Source organism: Tursiops truncatus, chromosome 3 (assembly GCF_011762595.2).
Source record: "Tursiops truncatus isolate mTurTru1 chromosome 3, mTurTru1.mat.Y, whole genome shotgun sequence".
NCBI lineage: Eukaryota > Metazoa > Chordata > Mammalia > Artiodactyla > Delphinidae > Tursiops > Tursiops truncatus.
This window is the reverse complement of record NC_047036.1, coordinates 37365109-37390797: the sequence shown is the minus strand read 5'-3', so window position 1 is coordinate 37390797 and position 25689 is coordinate 37365109. Positions and strand designations below refer to the sequence as shown.

Genomic DNA, 25689 nt, shown 5'->3' with positions numbered 1-25689 from the left:
TCTGTGTGTTCTTCATCCTCGGACTAGACCATTTGACCCGAGCACTGACCCCACTGGCATTATCAGCATTCTGAGAAGTGATTATAGAGTCATCTTAAAAAATGATCTTCGTTTCACTGTGAACTAATATACACGGACCAGAAAGTAAAGGAACAACAGCAGTTTTCTGAGAAAAATACTTATGATGGTACTCAGAAACTTGGCATTTTAAATTAGAGCCACTATTATGTGATGCATGCATTATCTATCATCCAGAATCTTCACTCTCTAGCTGCTCTGTGACTGTGTCTAATTAAAATTCTGAGTCTGCAAAGATGGGCCTCAGTGATCTCTAGAAACCTCCTCTCCCTCCCAGTTGTTACCTGCCCTGGCTTTCCCTCCTTTCCTTCTCCTTCCATCCACTTCAAATATGCTCCTGTTTTCCCCTGGCTGCTCAGAAGCCTTCAGTTTCATTGCTCTGAATAGTTTAAATTGCCTTTATGATATTCTCAGTGCCATGAATATTTATACGTATACTTTCAAATCCTGAGTGAAAACCTACTATGGAGGAGCTATGAAGCATCATGGGTAAATCAAAAGGACACCAAGTCTAGCCTTATCATATGTCTCATTTCTTTGGCCCCAGTTCCACCAATCTTATTTTTTTTCCAATTTTTATTTTATATTGGAGTATAGTTGATTTACAATGTTGTGTTAGTTGCAGGTGTATAGCAAAGTGATTTAGTTAGACATATACATATACAGATACTGTATCTATTCTTTTTCAGATTCTTTTCCCATATGGCTTATTAGAGTATTTAGTAGAGTTTCCTGTACTATACAGTAGGTCCTTGTTAATAATCTATTTTATATATAGTAGTGTGTATATGTTAACCCCAAACTCCTAATTTATCCCTCCCCGCCTTCCCCTCCTCGTAACCATAAGTTTATTTTCTATGTCTGTGGGTCTATTTCTGTTTTATAAATAAGTTCATCTGTATCCTTCTTTTTAGACTTCACATTTAAACAATGTCATATGATATTTGTCTTTGTCTGGCTTACTTCATTCAGTATAATAATCTCTGGATCCATGCATGTTGCTGCAAATGGCATTATTTCATTCTTTTTAATGGCTGAGTAATATTCCATTGTATATACGTATCACATCTTGTTTATCCATTCCTTTGTCAAAGGACATTTAGGTTGCTTCCATGTCTTGACTATTGTAAATAGTGCTGCAATGAACATTGGGGTGCATGTATCTTTTCGAAGTATGGTTTTCTCTGGGTATATGCCCAGGAGTGGCATTGCTGGATCATACGGTAGTTCTATTTTTAGTTTTTTAAGGAACCTCTACACTGTTCTCCATAGTGCCACCAACCTCATTTAAATGCAACTCCACAACTTAGTATCTGTACAACTTTGGGCTATTTCATAACTTGTACGTATTTCACTTTCCTCATCTTTAAATATGAATAATGATAAGTACCTCACAGAGTTGTTTTTAAATTAAATGAGAAAAAAATATTAAAAGTTTGAAAGTGCCTGGCATATAGTAAGTACACAGTAAAATTTGATTCTTGTTATAACTATGATTCAGTGAAGAATCAAAGATAGTCCCAGCCCTCATGGCTCTTACAACTTAGTGAGAGACAGAAATTTAATCAGCAATTATAACTGTGGGTAAGTGCTATAAGTGGGTCATTCAGAGGGTGTTAGGCCATACACCAGAGGGACACCGAGTCTAGCCATATCATATGTCTCATTTCTTTGGGAATTTATTCAAACAATCTGCTAATAAGCCCTTCCTCCATTTTAATAGCCAGCCTTCTGGAGACAGTGTCTTAGCATCAAAACTTGGCATTGAAATGTTAGGATCAGAAACAGACGACACTTTAATAAAAGGAGGAGTATATTTAAAACTAGAAACTAATTAGAAAAATTCAGTGAGCCATACCCCTCTGCTTATGAGAGCCTGTTGGAATGTGTACAAAGTAAGAAGGTCTATTTTTATCATGATCAGATTTATACTGATTCGATTACAGCAAAATGTAAACTTAACAATCGAGAAAGAGGTTAATGCCCTTCTATGTCTGTCTCCAAAATTCAGAACTGATCTATTTTTAAACAATGGAGTGTGAAGAGCCATGGACTGAAAATAGGTACAGATCAGTGTCCCAGTAGAATATAGGGTGTCAGTATATTTCATTTTCACAGAACATGAATCGGGCTGAGAGTATAATACTGTCCTTCTGACCTTTAATTTGTGGAAAACACTGTTAGGGAAGAAATCATAATTTGCATGCATATTTATTTAGTACAATTCTGAATAATTTTTTTAAAGTACATGCTTGTTGGTTTTTTAAATGTCTCCTAAAAATGTCTTTAGCTCAGATTAATTAAAATAAGCTAGAATCATAGTATTGCAAAGCTCTACAGGGATCTTATAAATTATCATATACACATATAAGAGGCACAGTAACCAAAGGCTAGGAAATTTATGTAAGTGGCCTGATCTTGGTTACATTACCAAGCAAAGAAATTGGGACTTTTCTCTCTTTTGGTCTAGAGCTTTCCCCCTGCATCCCTTGTTTCTAGAAAACAAACAGGCAAAAAACATTTATTGATTTCTTAATGTGTGCAAGATATTGATTTAAGTGTGGAAAGGTAAATTATAAAATGTGGTTTCCAGTCTCACAGTGCTTACTGTGTGCTTGTAGAGTCAAGATGGAAATACATGAAAAGAACTATGAAGAAAAAGTTAAAATACGTTACTAAAAATACAAGAAATGTAGGAAGTCACATATGATTAATTGCCAGAGAAAATCAGAGATTACACACTAAAATTCAAAATGGATTGAAGACAAATGTATGGTCCTGAAATCATAAAACTCCTAGAAGAAAGCGTAGGGAAAAAGCTTCTTAACATGGGTCTTGACAATGATTTTTTGGGTCTGATACCCAAACACAAGCAATAAAATAAAAAAACAAATAAGTGGGACTACGTCAAACTAAAAAGCTTCTGCAGTATGAAAGAAATGATCAACACAATAAAAAGACAACCTGTGGAATGGGAGAAAATATTTGCAATCCACACATCTGATAAGAGGTTAACATTCAAAATATATAAGCAACTCACATAACTCAATAGCAAGAAAACGAACAGTCCAATTATAAAAGGGCAAAGGACGTGAATAGACTTTTTTATTCCAAAAAAGACATTCAAATGGCCAGCAGATATATGGAAAGGTGCTCAATTTAACTGATCATTAGAGAAATGCAAGTCAAAACCACAATGAGATAGCACCTCACACCTGTTATCAAAGGACAAGATATAACAAGTGCTGGGGAGAATGTGGAGAATAGGGAATCAGGGAAACCAGAAGGGTCAGGGAAAAGACAGTTTGTGTCATTGAACAAGAACCACATTACCGGGCCTTTTCCTTGATTTTTTCCTAACATTGCTTCACTACTTCCCCCCTCACCCAATATTTTTCTGGGAGGCAACGTTTATTTCTAGGACTTCAAAAATTAGTCCTATGATAATATTGCATAATTGTACTTATGAGGGCCCTGAAATAGGCAAATTCATAACAACAGAGAGTGAATAGGAGTTATCAAAGTTTTGAGAGGAAGGAGAAGGGGGGAGTTATAGTTTAAAGGCTACAGAACTTTTGTCGAGATCGATGAAAATGTTCTAGGTAGAGATAGATAATGGTGATAGTAATACAACATTGTGAATATTCTTGTGAATTGTACACTTGGGAATGGTTAAAACTATAAATATTGCTGTATATATTTTATAAAAATCTAAAAAAATCTTGTAAAAGAGCACCCAGTCTTATAACTCCAGTCCTGACTCAAGCCATTTCCATCTGCCTGTAGCTCTTGTCAACTAAATGCCCATGATACTTCACACTCAATACAAAAATAAAGCAAAATCCTTTTTCCTGTAACTAAATTTTTTATTTTATTTTATTTCACCCCAGACTGAAGAGCTCAGAAGTTGTTGCAGTGTGTGCATTGTGTTCCACACCTCCTCAGGGCGAGCCTGGCTGGCTCATGTATCTTACTCCTGCCACCGCCTTACTTTCAGAGCTGAGGTGCTGCTATGTCCTGACAGATACTCAGAGGGGGCAGCTTCATCTTTCCTGCCACACTTTGTCCAGCCTAACTTGCTATGTTAATTTGCTAGGGCTGTTATCACAAAATACCACAGTGGCTTAAACTCCAGAAATTTATTTTCTCACACTTCTGGGGGCTTGAAGCCCAAGATCAAGACGTTGACAGGTTTGGATTCTTCTGAGGCCTCTTTCCTTGGCTTGCAGATGGCCACCTTTCTTTTTGTGTGCCCAGCTTCCTCTTTTTATAAGGATAGCACTCAGATTGGATTAAGGCCCACCCTAACAGCTTCATTTTAACTTCATCCCCTCTTTGAAGGTCCTGTCTCCAAATTCAGGCACAGTCTGAGGTACTGGGAGTTAAGGTTTCAGCATATGAATTTTGAGGCATCACCATTCAGCCCATAATGCTTGTCAGCACATGCAGTGCTCCATACAAATCTAACTAACGTGACAGATAAATGAATGTTTAATGCATCTTAGAATGACTGCCTGGTTTTAGGGTGTGGCCTGATTTCCTCATGTCCATTGCACATGTACACATACTGTTATGCAGGGGTTATTTCTATTGCTGACCTGTTAATGATGGAAAGGAATTTATGTGGATTCTATTATAAAATTTCAAATACAGGTTTTTATCAAATTCTCCAAATCACCTCTCAGAATTGTCTTCTAACTCACTGTACTATCTGCTGGTCCTGTTTTAATAATAATTTTTTAGTTTAGCTGTTTGATATATTTGCTGTATTTGACAGTCCAGATTAATCTGTTTATACCCTGTCAAGTAGGCTTCATTCCTATTCTGCAAATCACCCTTACACCTTGTTTACAGTTTGCAGGCCACTGGAGCTGCACTCTGCTGGTGGGTTTTGTTTGTTTCTTTGTTTGTTTGTTTTGCGGTATGTGGGCCTCTCACTGTTGTGGCCTCTCCCGCTGCGGAGCACAGGCTCCGGACGCACAGGCTCAGCGGCCATGGCTCATGGGCCCAGCCGCTCCGCGGCATGTGGGATCTTCCCGGACCAGGGCACGAACCCGTGTCCCCTACATCGGCAGGTGGACTCTCCACCACTACGCCACCAGGGAAGCCCCTCTGCTGGTCTTTACACAAATCCTAAGTGAGCTTCAAACCTGGGATTCCAAAGTGGGGCAGAGATACTAAGTCACTAATGAACACTGTCATTGTCAATATACAATTTTTTGATTTAGGCTTTTTTGGTCTGTTTCTACATCTTTTCTTTCATGTACAATCAAATTTAGTGAATGCTAAGAGAATGTCATGTCATCTGCTGACATCCTGCATGATACCTAACAGAGTAACATGTTCCTGTATTCTAGGAAGGCAAAACAGTAGGAGTATGCTAAGACCAAATTAATTTCAAGCTTCATTTGCACTCATATTGTAAAGTTTAGATGTGATTTAATATCTCAAAACCAAATTAGATGGATGTGATAGCTGTAACTACAGAAAACATTTAAATTGTTGAATCTGTATCTCTCAAAATCCATCCTGTTTTGGTCTGTCCTTTACAAGCAGGCAGATTTCACTTAAGCCACTTAATCATAATTTGCCATTTCTATCTATTTCTAGATTTTAGGCTCATTACCTTTTAACTCATAATTTGAAGAGACTATGAATCTAGCAACTAATGCTACAGCTGAGTTTCAAAATAAGAAATCGCGAAAAATATTAAAGCTTGCCAATATTTAAGAGGCCATTTCAGACTATTTTTCTCTCTGTCTCTATTGGATTTTTCTTAATATAACTATGATTAACACAAGATGGAATATTGTGTGGCCATTAAAAAGAATGGCAATGAGGATCATATATCAAATAGAAAATATTTTATGTTATAAACGTGGGGGGAAAAGAAACAACTATTGAATGTATATTATGATTACAACTATGTTAAGGTGAATAAGAGATTATATTAAAAGAATACATAAACATATTAAATTACTTTCATTAAGGTGATGAAAATGTAGAGATTTTTTTCTTTTATATATTTCAAGGGATGTGTGTATATTCATTTTGTTTTTAAAGATTTTTAAAAATACAATTTGTGAATACAAAAATTGATTACTCTTTCTTGTTTAATGAGATGGAAAACTACAATAAACTAAAATTGAGGCACACTATATTAATTCATCAGTCTTCACTATCTTATCTCTAACTCCTTTAACTTCCCCAAAATAAATATTAAAGGTAAGTATTTCTTACTTTTGAATTTTATTACACATTTTTTATATTCAAATTACTTAAGAGTTATAAAGAGAGTTAAATGTTTTCTTTAAAAAAAATAAGACATTATCCCAACTAGAGAAACAGTTCAACATAAATTCTCCCTAATGGGAACACAGAACTCAAGGGAAATGCTTTGAGTTTAAGAAATTGAAGCAGGTACCTAACTTGTTAGTCAATGTTTGGAAAAATGTTTAAAACATTTTCAAGCGTTAAGATTTGTATGGGCTAATTTACTGATATATGCAACTATCTTGCAAGTTAGAAGACAAACCACCAGATCAATATAAGCCAGTTGGAAACGCTGAGAGAATTTTTTTTTAAATTTCCCCCATATGCTTCCTTTAAAAAAATAGAATGTGTATTTAATTTACAATTCACCTTCCAAATTTATTTTATCATTAGGGCTGTTTCATTATAACAATCCTATATTTTATTCCTTGAGTTTGGCCAAAACGGAATTTCACTGACTATGCCCTAACACTATCTTGTCATTTTTAACTTCTGAACCCCTGCACCTACCTTGGCTTTGGGCTTTAATAACCAGTTCCCCACTCAGCCTTTTTTAAAAAATCTGACCTAATATTTTCTTACCGAATTACCCTGAAGTCTTGTTTCTTTGAAATTTTGTAGAATATGTAGTCTTTACCATTCATTTGATTTTAACAGATATTGGTTTATAATACAACTGTACTTATAATGGTAAATAATAGATAACATTTAGTGAACTTAAATGCTTTCCTTGTGTTATTTAATTTAATCATCACAATTATCTATGACAGAGTTGCTAGTGTTATCTCCATTTTACAGGCGAAAAGATTAAGATTTGAAGGGTATGAGTTACTTTCTACAGGCCCTGAGTCAATTAGTTTTGGTATCAGGGACTGAGCTCAGATAAACACACACACACACACACACACACACACACACACACACACACACACTCGCACACTGGAGAGAGAGAGAGAGAGAGAGAGTCTAACCCATGTTTATTTTACTATTTTACAATTATCTTATACTGAATATATACATATATATCTTCCTTCCTCAGCTAGATGTAAACTTTCAGATACTTCTTTATTTTAGGAACCGTGGTTTCCACATCTGACTGCTTATGACTTGAAATGTGTTTTTAAAAACAGAGGTTTTTTTCATATCCCCTGAAGATTTAGATTCAGATTCTCTGGATCTGGATGGGAGCCTGGCAAACTATAACTTAGAAAAATATCATAAATACATCCAGGGAGGAGAATGCCATCTTTGGCAAGTCATCAAAGCCATTTTTTTTCCCCTTATTGACACTGTCATCCTGAGAGCCATGATAAGGGCGAGGTCCCACAGTCTAATCCTAAGTATGTTCTGTTATTTCCCAAGAATGGTTCTACATCATACCCACAAAGCCAAACTTTACCCCACTCTGGGCATTTTCTATGCAGCCCGCTCTGTGTTGGACACTTCAGCAGTCATTTCAGACGTGCCCTCTCCTAGGACACTAAGGACTGTTCAGAAGCCGATATGGATTTTTTTATTTTATTTATTTATTGCCTCACAAACTTCATGTAGTGGTCTTAAAGGTAATGATTGCAGATGGCTTCCTTAGAGCTTTTCAGTGAGATTACTTAAAAAACTGGTTGCAATTTCCAGATGTTGATCTACTCTTCTTAGAAGTCTTAGTATCTAAATCTAATCTTTCCAAGGGTCAAACTAAACCTCATTTTAGTCTTCTATGAAAGTTTCACATTCTGTTTCACCTCTCTCTTCAAAGTATAAATAAATATCAAAAAATTATACCTTATGTTTGTTTTGTTGGATTCTTCAATAAATAATATATTTAACATGAAGATTTTTAAAAAATCCAAAACTGCATTCTACTTTCCATATCCCCTCACATATTGCATCATGTTTCTTTTGCAGTAGTACTCTCTGTCCAGTATAAATGCAATGTGAATCACATTGCATGTGTAATTTTAAATTTTCTAGTAGTTACATTTTAAAAATTAAAAAATATGTGAAATTAAGTATGATAAATTTTAACTAAATATATTCAACATATAATTTCAACATGTAATCAATATAAAAACATCATTAATGTGATAGTTTACATTCTTTTTTATATTAAGTCTTCAGAATCTGGTATATTTTTTAATTGAAGTATAGTTACTTTACAATGTTGTGTTCATTTTAGGTGTACAGCACAGTTGTTCAGTTATACATATATAAATATAAAGATGTATATATTCTTTTTCAGATTCTTTTCCCTTATAGATTACTACATAATACTGAGTATAGTTCCCTGTGCTATACAGTAGGAGCTTGTTGATTATCTATTTTACATATAGTAATGTGTCATGTTAATCCCAAACTCCTAATTTATTCCTTCCCCTCCCTTTCCCATTTCATTGTGTATGTGTGTGTGTGTGTGTGTGTGTATACACCACATCTTCTTTATCAGTTAATCTGTCAATGGACATCTTGGTTGCTTCCATATCTTGGCTATTGTAAAATAGTGCTGCAGTGAACACTGAGGTGCATGTATCTTTTCGAATTATAGTTTTCTCCAGATATATGCCCAGGAGTGGGATTGCTGGATCATATGGTAGCTCTGTTTTTAGTTTTTTAAGGAACCTTCATACTGTTCTCCATAGTGGCTGTACCAATTTACATTCCCACCAACGGTGTAGGAGGGTTCCTTTTTCTCCACACCCTCTGCATTATTTATTATCTGTAGACTTTTTGACGAAGCCTATTCTGACAGAACATTTAGACTGGAATGTTAATTTTTTTTAGAACTGCTTGATGTGTATATAGATTTCATAAAATTTACAGTTGAAAAGCATATTCACCTATGCAAGTTTTTCCAAACAATTTAACATTTTCTAATAACTGAGTTATCAGCTTTTAACTTTAAACCTAAATGGTTAAAATTAAATCAATTAAAGGTTTACTAGTGGTCAATAACTCCATGTGGCTAATGGCTACCATGTTAAACAATGTCGTTCTAGGAACAGACTATATACTTTTAAGTATTGGGCTCACTTCCTACCTGCTCTGTGATTTTTGTGACATGACAACCTCTTTGAAACTGCTTTGGCTCATCTATACTGCTGGGTTAATAGTATAGCTATTTCATTGGGTTGTTGTTATAATTAAAGGCAAAAACACAAAGCCTTCAATAAATATTAGCTATCAGCATCATCACAGTCATTGTACTACATTTAGACCAGTGGTACTTACCCTCTTGCTGATAATGGCTCCTTTGAAAATCCTGTGAAAGGTCCATTTATTTATCAATATCACTCCAAATCATTTAGTCATGCTTCAAGATATCACTTGTTTTCTTCCATAGTTACGTCTTACCTTATTTCTGGTACAGAGGAAATGCTTCTTATTTACCAGACATATAAATGAATGTTGATAATTGAAGATAAAAGTAAATTAGTACATAGTTTAGTTTTCAAAATAATTAGTTTTTTTGAAACTAATTAGTTTTTAGTTTTCAAAATAATTTTTGACTATTTTTCAAGCAGATGTATTTTCATAACAATTGGATCTCATATAATAAACACAAGCGAGATCCTTTTTATATATTTTTTAACTAGAATTTTGTGTTTTTGAAGAATTCCATAACAGTAAATATATTACCATGTAATAATCTGCCCTGAAAATATGTACACTGCATAAAATGTGGCATTCCAATTAGTTAAAAATGTAAATATTCTTAGAAATGTATTGAAGCAAAAAGGTAAATAGATATTTGTCTGAAATGGGGAAAGTTCTAGATTTAAAAATTTATGAAATACTAAAAGTGACTTTATTTTCATTCCAAAGCACAAGAAATTGCAAAACATAAGGGCGTAGGTTAATTTTAGTGCTAAGCTTTTGTGACTTTGATCCAGGTAATAGGGAGGTCCCATGGTAGGGTTGAATGAGCAATGGTTTGGAAGTCAAATAGAATGATGAGTTTCTCTAGATGTATTCAAGCTCTGAGGCTTGGGCAATGTATTTCCTCTCTCTAAGCTCCACTAACTTCGTTCTTTTGTATACGTGGGGAAATAAAACCAAATTCAAGTTTATTCTTTGGTTGTTCTCCTCCAGCAATAAGTGAGACATAATATGTAAAGTACTTGCTTAAAATGGGTGCTCACTAAATCTTGTTCCCTTTCTTTTTCCTTCCACATCCCATCTTTAACTTGTCAAATTAAATGACAATGTTCTTTGGGGGCTATGCAGGGAGAAGCAGAGATATCATTGAAGAAACATTTCTTAAAAGGGAGAAGTAAAGGGCACACATTGACCCTGTCCCCGTAACATAAGACATACCTGCACAAACAACAACATCAAATCCTGGTCTCTCTTTCTCGTCTTGCATTCCCTTGCTTTATGGTTCAAAGATCTCAGATGCTACTGATTTATGAAGCCAGTCAGATAGCCTAATTGTATGAAGTAGCACGTTTTAAAAACTGTGGCAACCTGGAGCATGGATGCCAATGTAAAGACTGTAATATTCAGATCTCTAAAAATAATTGCTGTGGGGAAATAAAAACAGCCAAGTGTGTAGCTATCGGTTTGCCACCTCACATGTCAGGTTCTGAAAATGTGTAAAGTTTGAAAGAACAAATTTATGGTTAACATCAGAATCTTCAGGTTTGTAGCGATTTTAGATATGTGCAAAGTTAAGATGACTTCTTAGAATCCGTCAAAACCCTACGTTAGGGAGCTGGGCCAACAAACCATAGCTCTTCTTGCAAGTGTGTGGTCTTTGGCATATTACTCAATATCTTCCATAAAGTGGGGTAGTAATAATACCTAAGGCATAGGATTTTGTGAGGATAAAATAAATTAATACTTCTAGAGCTTTATTTAAAGCAACACCTGGAACCAACAAGAATTCAATAAATATTGTCTCCTTTTTATTGTGTTCATTCTTAAAATTATTTCTGCCTTAAAGAAATCCCTAGAATATCCAGTGACTCTGTTTTGATTCTAACTACTCCAGGCTACAGAACTGAAAAAAAAATAGGACAACACCAGCAGCACCGGTTTATAAGATGTTCTAGGTCATAAAGTGTCATTCGATATAGATTTGACCATGTGTTTGCTTGTTTCTGAAGTTAACATGGAAGTCTGAACATTGGATGCCATTTGAATGTCTGTGTGATTTAAGTTCTTAGAAGGAAGTGCTTGTGTGCTCCGCAGAGTCTAAAAATACAGAGTGTGTTGGGTGTAGGAATTTAGCAATGTAACAGCAGTGCTGTTTTGTTAAGATTATGATTCATTATTGTAATGATGATAATTATATTTATAGTGACCACGCTTAAAACTTTTTAGAACTATACTGTGTGGAATAAAATAATGTAGAATGGAGGAGAACTAAATGTTTCACAAAGTGGAACTTTCCACAATGATACTTAAGTTATCAATAAAGAATTGTAGTGCTGGAAGGAACGTTAAAATATTGCTATTCTTTTTAATAACAAAGAAGATGTTGCTTAAAATTTCCCAGGGTTTCAGAATATGCATGATTCCAAAGCACAGATTTATGGTTAACACAAATCCTTCTTGAAGCAATTTAAATATATCAAATGCCATTTTTTTCTTATTGTCATAAAGTTAAACAAACTAGAAATCAAATTACCAGCAAAACAATAACAATAAAAATACCATTGAGGGCGAAAAGGCAAGCCACAGATGAGGAGAATATATTTGCAATGCATATCCCAACAAAGAGCTCATGTCAAGAATATAAAAAGGACTCCTTCAAATAGAAAAAGCAGGGAAAACTATTGACTGGACACTTCACCAAACAAGATATTCATCTGACCAATAAGCCTATGAAAATGTGCATAACAACGTTAATCATTGGGGGAATGTAAAATAAAACCACAATGAGAAAAAAAGTTTAAGTAAGGTATCTCTACATATCTACTAATGGCTAAAATTAAAAAAAAGAGTGGTAGCATCAAAATTTTCCAAGGATGTAGGACAATTGGAACTTTCTATACTGCTGGTATATGAGAAAAATAATACAATTATTTTAGAAAAATTTTGGCAGTATATACCAAAGTTAAATATATGCTTATCCTATTACCCAGCAATTCCAACATAAGGTAAATATGCAAGAGAAATCAGTGCATAAGGCACTTCAAGAATATTCCTAACAGGCTTATTTTATTAGCCTAAAACTGGAAACAACCCAAATGTCAAGAAGAGTAGAATGGAGAAATAAACTGTGGTATAGTCCTAAAATGAAATACAGCCTGAAATATAAAAAGAAAGAACTGCAACCACACAACAACATGGATGAATCATACTGACAGAATGATGAGCAAAAGAAGGAAGGCTCAAAAGACTCTGCAGTGTGTGGTGCCATTTATGGGAATTTCAAGTACAAGTAAAACTGCTTATAGTGATAGAAGGCAGAAGAGCTAGAACCTCTGGGCTTGATTGGAAAGGAAAAAAGGAAGCCTTTTGAAATCTGTTCTGTATGTGGATCCGGGAGGTTATATAGGTTCACATATATGAAAAATTCACAAAGGATCTGTGTATGTTGAAATTTTGTGTACTTTACTATATGTATGTTATAGTTTACAAAGATACTCTCTGCACTGTGACCGAACAATGAATGTGAATAATCCTGTCGTACTTTAGCAAAATAATGGGAAGGACTGCTGAAAAAGAATTTCGCATCTTAAATAAACTGACATTATGTCAGAGTAAGATCAAACGCAGGGTTCTTCTTTGTTGTTGTTTTATTGTTGTCTTATGCTGTTTTTAATAGGTAAAAGTTGATTTATTTGGAATTTGGATAGGAGATTTATCTGTTTTCCCTTACTTTTTAATTTACTCCATCATTTATTTATATAAGTATAGCCTCATATTTATCTTATGCTTTGGGGTTAAGCCAATATTAAATTACTTGTTTTGTTACTCCAATTGTTACAGCATTAGTCGGGTAGCTCTTTCAGTTGGCCTCTTTGAAATATCCTTTTCATTGTGAGGGTTTCTTGTTAGTGTTTTTGCTTGTTTGCTTATTTGTTTTCTAACACTGCCATACTTTCTGGTATGATAAGATGCTTCAGGAGAGAAATAACTGTCTATTTTTAAGTTATGAAGTAAACCTGGTAATTGGGAGTACTTTATTATTAAGGTCATGGTCACGTGTCTGATTCCCTTAGGGAGTGAACATTCCTCAACTTATTTCATATAGACAATACTCCTAACTCAGGCCAGACGTATCCCTAAAAAAGCTCATTGTAACAACTGCCATAAAGAATCTGGATGGAAAGTAGAGATATTAATAACTTAACTGTGTGTTTTATTTAAGTCAGTGTGCTATAAGGACCTGGGATTGATGGAGGAAGAGCTTTAAAAGTCTTGTTTTACTAATAGAGAGATATTAATAACTTAACTAAATATGTTCTCCCTAAGAAAATGTGCTATAAAGAAATGTGATTGATGGAGAAGAGCTTTTAAAAGTTTTGCTTAACTTCGAGGCTCACTTGATTGTTTCCATTAAACTATACACCCTCAAAGCAAGCAGATTTCATGGGACGAGGGAGAGCCTTTAAATGCAAATAATTTTCTGTCCCATCACATTTTTTTCTGTCAAATATTTGTTAGAATTTACAGTTTAAATCAGAAAGTATTCACGTGGAGGTAAAAGTTCCACAAAGACAAAAAAAATGAATGGATTCCTTCAAGTTAACAATAATACGAAATTATCTTCGCAGTGATATAATCAAGGCAGTTCCAAGGTGCACCTGGGTATGTGATGCATCATAGAAAAAGAATTGTTCATATAAATAAAGACAGTTTAATGTTTGTAAAATTATTTTCTAAAATAAAAGGTAAGAAAACAATGAAGAGAAAAATTTGTATAGTTCAAATCAAAAAAACATAGATGAAAAGATTATTTTATTATTTTTGTTTGAAAACTTATTTTCTCTGCAACATGATTTATTTTCAATTTCCTACACAGGATCCTTCTATGTCATTTTACACATGAAATCATTAACTTTGAAACAACAAATCTGATCATTTCAATGACATATTTCTGTCTTCTTTTAACTCATGTGCTTACCTTGGGTACCTTGAATGGTTCACCTTTTATCTTCATGTGTTTTTATTGTTTTTTTATTTTTTTTTGCGGTACGCGGGCCTCTCACTGTTTGTGGCCTCTCCCGTTGCGGAGCACAGGCTCTGGACGCACAGGCTCAGCGGCCATGGCTCACGGGCCCAGCCGCTCCGCGGCATGTGGGATCCTCCCGGACCACGGCACGAACCCGTGTCCCCTGCATCGGCAGGCGGACTCTCAACCACTGCGCCACCAGGGAAGCACTCATGTGGTTTTTATATGGAAATATTCTGAATAGTAAAAAACACATTTTTATATTACATGTAAGACTTGTTTCTCAAGCTATTGGCTTGAGAAAGCATTCTAAGAGTTTTAAATAGCCACTTCCCAACAGGAATATAAACTAGGCTTTGTGAACACTTTTTTTCCAATGCCAAAATTCCATCTTCCTTCTTTCCCTTTTTGCCCCCTTCCTTCCTTCTTTTCTTCTTTTTTCCTTCCTTCGGTCTACTCATACATGTATGCATATTTATTGAGCACTTACTGTAGTCCCCCACTCCCACCACAGCTCTTCAGCACCAGTTAAAATTGACCACAAATTGCCCTAGATATAGCTACCCATCGGGTCAACTGTGCGTTGTAGGGCTTGGATGATGCTGCACGAAGTACCATATGTTATATCCTTCTCTTCTTTTTGTTGTTATGTTCACTTGCTGGTTATAGCTGCTGATTTTTTTTTTTTTTTTTTTTTTTTTGTGGTATGTGGGCCTCTCACTGCTGTGGCCTCTCCCGTTGCAGAGCACAGGCTCCGGACGCGCAGGCCCAGCGGCCATGGCTCACGGGCCCAGCCGCTCCGCGGCATGTGGGATCTTCCCGGACCGGGGCACGAACCTGCGTCCCCTGCATCGGCAGGCGGACTCCCAACCACTGCGCCACCAGGGAAGCCCTATAGCTGCTGATTTTTAAATATTTTACCAGTCTCCATGAAACTCCACTGTTAGAGATACTTCTCTGCTCTGCTGTACTCACAACATATTGTTGAGGATGAAACATCTTCTTTTGCACGTTGGACCCAAAATTCTGTGCCCTCTGCATCAGCTGGAAAATTTTTAACTATCCTAGAATAATATCAGATTATTTTATGAAGAAGATTGAGGAAACTTTCTTTCCCAGTCTTGGAATCTAGAAGTTTCTATTACCAAAGCAGGAATTCAGATCTCAGACTCTTTTAATACCTCTGAATCTTTTTGCCCTTTTCCCCTCTCTTAGCAGAGGTGACTTCATTTTCTGTGTCTCTTAAGCAAGTTCACAAATTCAGGTCCAGCCCTGTTCTTTTGGGGGCTCATTGGAGAAGATATTTCTGAGAAATGGCATTGTGGTAAAGTTTAGATTCCCATTGTTTATTCTGTTCTATATCTAACTTTCAGGATTAAAATTGGTTGGTCCCATATCCCTGTTTTGGTTCATAGTGATAGCACTATGTCTAATCTGGACTAGAATCCACAGAATGAAATCAAACATATAAATCTCCTAATTTAGAATTGGCCTGATCCCAGAAGTAAAACAAACAAACAATTTAGGAAAAGGAAAATATGGCCTTTGTCCAGTCCAAAACTTCCAATGGAAACCCAGGAGGTTTGGAAAGAGTAATTTTCTGATCTAACACAGAAACAGATTGAATTTATAATTAGAGATTATAGTTTGAGTGTCTTTTGTGTAATGTGAACATCAAGTCTCCTTGCTTTAACGTGAATGACATTAAGAAAAAACATCAAAATACTGTTGGCATTTTGTTGGCAGCTGGGCCCTGGTTTCAGAACTCTAGTCAATAGGTACAAATTAGATTGTTCAACACAGTGGACCACAGAAGCGGTAACATCGTAGCTAATAGGAAGTGATGTGGCTTCTTTTCGTCATAAAAACAGATAAAAGGGAGACTAAAACTCTTCCACATTTTCATTCTAATTTTATATAAAAAATAATAAATGAATGGGAAGTTATAAAATGTAAACTTGTATATATTTAATTCATATTTATTGATGTCTAATAGATGCCTATACTACTCTATGTGCTGGGAATACAACATTTCAACACAATAATAAAACATGATCCCTGGTTTTGAAGAGATACTTAGATTATTAGAATTTATGTGTTGTTGGTTTTTAATTTAAATTGCAGTGTTATGCTATGTATAGATTTTAATTTCAGCACGTTTTTCTTCCTGATATGATTAATCTCTCTCTTAATATTTGTTTACTCTTGCCATCTTTAGGAGATAGTCAACTTCAACTGCCGAAAACTAGTGGCTACAATGCCTCTTTTTGCTAATGCGGATCCTAATTTTGTGACTGCCATGCTGAGCAAGTTGAGATTTGAGGTGTTTCAACCTGGAGATTATATCATACGAGAAGGAGCTGTGGGTAAAAAAATGTATTTCATTCAGCATGGTGTTGCTGGTGTCATCACAAAATCCAGTAAAGAAATGAAGCTGACAGATGGCTCTTACTTTGGAGGTTAGTAAAAAAAGAAAATATAACTGAGATGAAGTCTAATTTGCTCACAATATTTATCTTTGTCAGAATTTTGGAGATGTCAGAATGTTGATTTTTGGGGTTTGAATATGGACTTGTATTTGAATTCTGATAAAAGTGTCTATAGCGTGTCAACTGAAAAAAATGCACAACCTAAAAGTTGAGAATTATGTTTTATTTGGCAGACAAAACTGAGGACTTAAGTCCAGGACACAGCATCTCAGTTAGCTCTGAGAGACTGTTCCAAAGAGGTAAGGGAGAAGCCAGTATATATAGGAGTTTTGTAACAAAGACCAGGTAGTAGGAACATTGAAAGATTACTGTTAATTAAAGAAAACCAGATATCTCAAGTGAAGGAATTTAGTGCTTTTCTATGTATGGAAAAATGCAAGAGTCTGGGGTCACTGAAATTATTCCCTTGATGTGCACCTCACCTATCTGGAGCCAGTATCCTGTGCTTTCTCATCCTGAGTCTCCTCAGGATGCACCATCTGGGGTGGCTGCAGCAGTTGACTGCTAGGTGGCAGGCATCCTTTTTCTATCCTGAGTTCCCTCAGAGCTCACCATAATGTAAGCGGCTGTAATGTGATGGCTCGATGGCTGCAAATCCTTTGTTTACTGATATGGCAAGCAACAGTTTTTCACTGCTGAGTGGTATGTTTTCGCATTTCAGTGTCACACATTCAGTGCATGTGTATTTACTACTGTATTAGTTAGAGTATCCTTTCATCCTCTTAAACTGGAACCAAATAACAGTGGCTTAAACAGATCGAAAGCATATTTTTCTCTCACACAAAAGTCCCAGGAGGGTTAGATGGCTCTCCCCAAGACAGTTTTTAGGTACCCAGATTTCATTTATTTTGCTGGTCTGCCATCCTCTAGAGTGCTTTCCTCATTTATACGAGAGGAATTGGTTTCTCTCCACAATATGGACCACAGTATGGGGAGGAGGGGACAGAGGAAGGGAAGAGTGAGCAATTTCTCTTTAGATGTGTGCCCAGAATGGCCAACATCACTGCTATTCACATCTGATTGGCCAGAATTTAGTTGCACACGTACCTCTAAGTATAAGGAAGGCTGGGAAATGTAGCTTCTAGTTGAGTGGTGTATTAGTCAGTGTTCTCTAGAGAAACAAAACCAACAGGATATATATATACACAAAAGGAGATTTATTGTGAGAAATTGACTCATGAATATGGAGGTTGACAAATGTTATGATCTGCTATCTGAAACTGAAAAACAGGAAAACTGGTCGTTTAATTCAGTCTGATTCCAAAAGCCTGAGAACCAACAGTGTAAATCCAATCTGAGGGCAGAAGATGCGATGAGACGTTAGCTCAAGCAGTGAGACAGGAAAAAAATATTTCTCCTTCCTCTTTTTTTTTCTATTCAGACCCCCAGTGGATTTTGAGGTTGCATACCCTGGAGAGGCCAATCCACTTTACTGAGTCCACTGATTCAAATACCAATCTCACCTAGGAATACCCTCACAGACAAACCCCAAATAATATTTTTCTGGGCACCCCATGGCCAGTCAAGTTGACACATAAAATTGACCATCACAAGTGGCAATTTGCCTTGCTAAAAATTCTGACAATTTGAATTGTTTCCAACTTTTTACTATAATAAGATATATATTTATATTTGTGCAAATGTACAAAACTTACCTATGAGTTGAATTACTGGGTCAAAGACTATGCATATGTTCAAATTGAAATAAACATCAAATTATTTCTTTGATGAGACTGCCCATTTCTACATGGCTTTGCCCATTGATCTTTTACTTTTATCCTCTTAATAAGTCAAATTGGCATCCCCTTAATATTTAGTTTGCACTTCCACTATTAATGGTGATGTTGAGGCATTTCTTCATAGATATGGATCATTTGTATTTTATTTTTCTGGTTCTATTTTTGCATATTTTTCTAATGTGTTGTTTGTCTTTTTAAAACCAATTTACAGAAACATCCCTAATGTATTTTTGATATGCTGTAACTATTTTCTCCAAAATTGTTACTACTTTTTTAACTTTCTTTCTAATTTTTCTTTCATCATTCTGTTTTTCATTATCGCTGATTTCATCTGAATCTCACTCCTTTGCGTTAAGGCATTAGAGAGTTTGTGTTTCTTAACTGGGTTTTGTACACTGCAAAATTGTAAAAATGTTTTCCCTATTCTATATTTTATTTAGTTTCACTACATTTTTATTACCATTTTAACTTGTTAGAACAAGTTAGAAGAAGTGATGGCGAACAACTATTCATGTTTCTTAGTGCCAGTTCTGTTATAACATGAAAGACAGTGATTAATACCACAGTGTCAGGCATTGGCAAGCTTAATAGTTAACTATTACTCAATAGCCGGAAACTGAAATGTTTCCTTTAGAAAAAAGGCAGGAAATCTGCCTTCAAATAGTTGCAGGTTTATCCTACAAGAGAAATTCAAGTGGAACTCTTTTTCTTCACATGAGTGAGAAGAAATGGTTCTTATTACTTTGTATTCATTCTTCACAGACTTTATAGTATGCCTGTAGAAGGCTTCTCAGTCAGAATTAATGGCTCCCAGCCCTGTGTCTCCATAGCTTCTCACAGCTTCCCAGGGTCCTGCTCTCAGTCTATCTCATATTGAAATTAACACTGTAGTTAGTTACCTATTTCCTTCTGATATTAGATGGCAAACAATGTGTGCATCAGAATCACTAGAGAAGCTGTTCACCCATCAGAGAGTCTGATTCAATAAATCCAGGCTAGAGATAATATCTTATTTGTTTGTTCATTAGAGAATAAACAACCAGTATATCTGATCCCCTAAAAATTGATAATGATAGAACGTATTCAAATCAAATTAATAGGAATTGGGAACCAAACAATAAATTCCTTTTGATTTTAAAATAATAATAACAATAACACACTGAGTTTAAGAAGATTTCTTCAGTAACAGCTGAAAAAAAATTATTGGGAAAGGTTTTAATTTTATCAAATGCTTTTTTGGAATTTATCAAAATGACCATAAGGTTCTTATCCATTAATCTATTGCAGCTGAGTAAACATATCAGCTCAAAATAATTAGCTTCTTTGACTTTCTCCTCATTCACTAAGAATAATTTTGAAGTTTTCATCTTTCCTCTTCTTCTTTGTCATGATTCTGCATTGCCTCATCAGCCTATTACACATTTGTGCAGATTATGCTAAGAAAAAAAAGAGAAAATTAGGAAAAGCTAAGAACTTTAAAAAGTCTACTTTAGAAAGCACAGAGAATTAGTGTTTGAATGAAGAAAAAAAGAGAAATTGAAAGCTGATGGAAATAAATAAAAGGCTGATAGTAAGAAATAAAAGTATAGTCCAGCTTTGTGGGAAGGTAGTTTTGGGGAAAAGGTTTTTGAGGCAATTAATGGAGGTGTGACAAATACATGAAAGTTTAGAAAGGAATTTCTGAAAGTTGTTATTATGTATTAAGAATATATTTCTACATTTGACATGTGTTTTTTGAATTCAAAGGAGCTTTAATTACTAGACAATTAGATTTGCTAATATGACAAAGACTGGAACATGTACTTCTCTGGATTTATATGGATTAAACTATTAGTAAGGTCAGTTTCATTAGTGAATTCCTTGTGTTGAACCATAAGGTCATTTGGGGGATTAAAAACTGCTTTGTCGTAATGTATTCTTTCTTTAACACATTGTAGCATCTCTATCTATAAGTGAGATTGGTCTGTAATGTTGTTATAGTGGTTATTTTTGTGATCCCCTAGCTAGATGACTTTAGATGTAAGGTTTTCCTCACTTCTTAGAGAGAGCAAGAAAACTTTTAAAATAATGTTCTAGTTCTGTAAAAAATGCCATTGGTAATTTGATAGGGATTGCATTGAATCTGTAGATTGCTTTGGGTAGTATAGTCATTTTCACAATATTGATTCTTCCAAACCAAGAACATGGTATATCTCTCCATCTGTTTGTATCATCTTTAATTTCTTTCATCAGTGTCTTATAGTTTTCTGCATACAGGTCTTTTGTCTCCCTAAGTAGGTTTTTTCCTAGGTATTTTATTCTTTTTGTTGCAATGGTAAATGGAAGGGTTACCTTAATTTCTCATTCAGATTTTTCATCATTAGTGTATAGGAATGCAAGAGATTTTTGTGCATTAATTTTGTATCCTGCAACTTTACCAGATTCATTGATTAGCTCTAGTAGTTTTCTGGTGGTATCTTTAGGATTCTCTGTGTATAGTATCATGTCATCTGCAAACAGTGACAGTTTTACTTCTTCTTTTCCAATTTGTATTCCTTTTATTTCTTTCTCTTCTCTGATGGCCGTGGCTAGGACTTCCAAAACTATGTTGAATAATATGTTGTTCCTGATCTTAGAGGAAATATATTCTCTTTTTTAAGGAAGTTGAAATAATCTAGGCATTACCTGTTATGTGAAGGTTTATTACGTTTCACAAGTAAAACCACTTCTGTCTGATTCTGTTGTCTATAGGCATTAGAATTATCAGGTTTTCTATTTCTTTATGAGTAATTGTTCAGTTCATCTAAATCCATTGTTCATAACACTGAAAAGCTTTTAAAAAACCTGATGCCTGAGCCTAGAGTTTCTGATGGAATTGAGTAAAGTTGAGATCCAAACATCAGCATGTAAAAAAACAAAAATTCCCAGAAGATTCCAAATAATTTTCCAATTATATGTTTGTACATATGATTTTTATTTTTTATTTTCAATAGACCTAATTTTTAATTTTAGAATAATTTTAGATTTACAAAATTATTGCAGAGGTTATACAGAGAATTCCTATTTATCCAATACCCAGTTTCCCTATTATTATTTTCCATTACTATAATACATTTATCACAATTAATGAACCCATGTTGATACAGTATTATTAAGAAATACTTAATAAAGCATACACTTTATTCAAATTTTCTTGGCTTTTACTCAATGTCTTTTTTCTGTCAGTATCCCATCTACAATTCCTTGTTACATTTAGTAGTAATGTCCTCTAGTTTGCTCTCAGTTTTTAAAGTTACTAAGATTTTATTTGGTTTTGAGGAACTCGACAGTTTTGAGGAGCCCTGGTAAGTTATCTTATAGAACGTTCCTCATTTGGGATTTGCCAGGTGATTTTCTCATGATTAGATTGGGGTAAGTTTGATCTTGTCTATGAGCAAGAGCATAGACATAAAGTGTCTTTCGCTTCACGTTATATCCATGGTATATACTATCAATATGTCTTTCCACTATTTATGTTAACCTTGATCACCTAGGTTGAGGTAGTGTTTGTCAGACTTCTCCACTGTAAAGTTACTCTTTTTTCCCCCTCCCATTCCATACTCTGCTGTTTGGAAAGTAGCCAGTCTGCACAGTTCATGACTAAGAATTGAGGAGTAATGCTCCAAAAGGGCAGAGTATGTACATAAGTTATTTGAAATTTTTCTAAACAGGCAATTTATTTACTCTCCTGCATTTATTTATTTATTCACCCCCCCTTTTTTTTTTTTTTTTTTTTTTTTTTGCGGTACGCGGGCCTTCCACTGCCGTGGCCTCTCCCGTTGCGGAGTACAGGCTCCGGATGCGCAGGCTCAGCGGCCATGGCTCACGGGCCCAGCCGCTCTGCGGCATGTGGGATCCTCCCAGACTGGGGCACGAACCCGCATCCCCTGCATGGGCAGGCGGACTCTCAACCACTGCGCCACCAAGGAAGCCCCTATTCACCCCTTTTTTTATATCAGTATGAACACCAGGATATTTATTTTATAATTTGGGTTATAATCCAATACTACTTTATTAATTGTTTTGCTCAAATTATTTCAGCTTTGGCCATTTGGACCTCTTTCTATTGGCCCCTGTGTCCCTCTGAAATACCCCATTATTATGGATTTGGTTTTTTTGTTTGTTTTGCTTTGAGATTTATCTTAGTTTCTAGCACTAGGTGATGCTCCAGGCTCATCTTATATATTTCCTTACTCAGTCTTAGAATCAGCCATTTTTCCAATGGTTTGGTTCCTGGTTCCTTTCATTGGAGAATGGTTTTAGAAACCATGATCTGGACACTAGGTGCACTCATTACTACCGAGTTATTATTATTACTTCCACGTTCTCTCAGCTGACAAATCAAAGTGATACATATGTACGTACTACCATCTATCTATCTATCGTGTGTATATATATATATGTGTATATATATATATCATGTGTGTGTATATATATATATATATATTTCTATGTGTAGCCATCTGATTCTAAGTTAAGCTAAATATGAGTTCATACTGATATTTCCAACTCCAATCCATTACCACATAGATTATTCTAGCCTCCTTTCCTTGTTTATCTGTAGTACACCCCTCAGAATTAAGAAATCAGGTTCCCACAATCCACCATCCATTTACTTAATTGTTCAGTTCTTAATTGTTCAGTACTTAATTGTTCAGTTCTAGTATAGTATAGTTCCTGAGAACTCATGACTACCTAAATTATTTCTTTTTTAATTTCCATACTATCAGATTTACTTTTTCGTGTTGTAAAGTTTTACAGGTTTTGAAAAATTCTTACTGTCTTGTATTCACCATTACAATATCATACAGAATAGTTTCCTCACCCTCAAAAAATCACCTATTTATTAGCTATTCAACCTTCCCCTAGTACCAAACTCATGGCAACCACTCATCTGTTTACTATCTCGAGTTTTTTCTTGTCCAAAATGTCATATAATTAGAATCATACAGTATGGTATTCGTTTTGAAATTTTTTTTATTTCAATAGTTAATCACTGTAATATAGGAAATTTAGTTGTATATTAACTTTTTATGCAGTGACTTTCCTAACTTGCTTTTAGTTATAGGAGATTTTTAGGTCACTTATTTGAAATTTTCTTCATTTACAATCATGCCATCTACAAACAGAGTTTTATTTCTTTATTTCCAATCTATATACCTTTTATTTTATTTTCTTATTTTACTGGAGAGGACTTCCAGTACTACGTTATACTGGAGTGGAAATAGAGAAGATTTTTTCCCTGATCCTTAGTCTTCCTAGAGAATTTTTTCCCCTTGATTTTGGAGTAAGGCGTCTACTTTCTTGCTATGAGGTATGATGCTATTTGAAAGTGTTGTTTTTTCTATAGCTATTCCTTTTCAAATTGAGGAAGTTCTCCCCTACTTTTCTGAGAGCTTTCTTTTTTTAGTCATGAATGGATTTTGTATATTTATCATTTTTTTCTGTGTCATTTCTGATATCATACGGTTTTTCTTTTTTAGCCTATTGATGTGGTGTGTTACATTATTTGAATTTGATTTTGAATATTGCACTAGCCTTGCACACCTGAAATAATTTTAATGTACAAAAATGTATTAAAGTAGGCAAAAATAATTGGATTAAATTTTCTAAATTTTTGATCACAGTTTTTATGTCTGTGTTCCTGAGAGATAGTGCTGTGTACTTTTTCTTTCCTGTAATGTATTTTTATGGATTTTTGCTTTAGGATAATTCTCATCTAAGAGAATGGGATAGGAAGTGTTCCCTCTGCTTCTATTTTCTGGAAAAGGTCATGGAGAATTGGTATCGTTGCTTCCTTAAATATTTGGTAGAATGTACTGGTGAAAACATCTGTATCTGGTGATTTAATTTCTGCAAGGTTGTTAATTATTTTTTTCAATTTTTAAAATAGATGTAAGATTATTTAGGTTATCTATTTCTCATTGTGTGAATTTTGTTAGTTTGTACTTTCTAGGAATTGCTCCACTTCATCTGAATTATCAAATTATAGGAGTAGAGTTGTTTTCAGTATTCCTTAATTACCCTTTTTAATGTTCCCAGGACCAGTAGTGATGATTACTCTTTCATTTATGATGTTGATAATTGGTGTGTTCTCTTTTATTCTTAGCTAGCTTTCCTAGAAAAAATTTTAAAACCTTTTAAAGAACTAGATTTTGCTTTTATTGATTTTCTGAATTGTTTTCTGTTTTCAATTTTATTGATTTCTGCTCTAATTGTTGTTATTTCCTTATTCTTTGCTTTAGGCTTAAATTGCTCTTCTTTCCCTACTTTGCTAAGGTGGAAGCTTAGATCATGGATTTAATATCTTTCTTCATAATATATACGTATTTAATGCTATATGCTATAAAATTTTCTCTAAGCATTGCTCTTCCTGTCTCCTACAAATTCAATGTCATATTTTAATTTTCTCTAGTTTAAAATATTTGTTTAATTTCTATTGAGACTTTTTCCCTAACCTATATTCTATTAAAGTGTTCTAAACATTTGGGAATTTTCCAGCTATTTTGCTGTTGTTAATTTCTAGTTTAATTCTACTGTGGCCTGAGAATTTATTTTGTATGATTCCCATTATTTTATATTTGCTAAATTATAAATTTTATAGCTCTGTTTGTTGATGAATATTCCATGTGAACTTAAGGAGAATATATATTCTGCTGTTACTGGATGGCATTCTATAAATGTCAATTAGATCAGTTTCACTGATGGTGTCACTCAGGCCAACTACATCCTTGCTGATTTTCAGCAGCTTGATCTACTAATTAGTAAAAGAAGGGTGTTGAGGTCTCCAATTATAGTAGGGAATTTGTCTATTTCTCTTGCAGCTCTATCAATAATTTCCTCAGGTATTTTGACATTCTATTGTTGGGTGCGTACATGTTTAGGATTGTTATATCTTCTTGGAAAATTGACCCTTTTTCATTATGTAATACCCTGCCTTATTCCTGATCATATTCCTTGTCCTGAAATCTGCGTT

At 34.7% G+C, this 25689-nt stretch overlaps 1 protein-coding gene across 1 annotated transcript in view; it reads left to right on the top strand.

Annotated features, from left to right (window-relative positions):
* Positions 1-25689, top strand: part of HCN1 (hyperpolarization activated cyclic nucleotide gated potassium channel 1) — a 368418-nt gene that overhangs the window by 302314 nt on the left and 40415 nt on the right. Inside the window, exon 6 of the mRNA XM_019929239.3 lies at positions 16686-16926. Within this exon, the coding sequence (XP_019784798.1) occupies positions 16686-16926 (241 nt within the window). The remainder of the gene's footprint in view (positions 1-16685; positions 16927-25689) is intronic.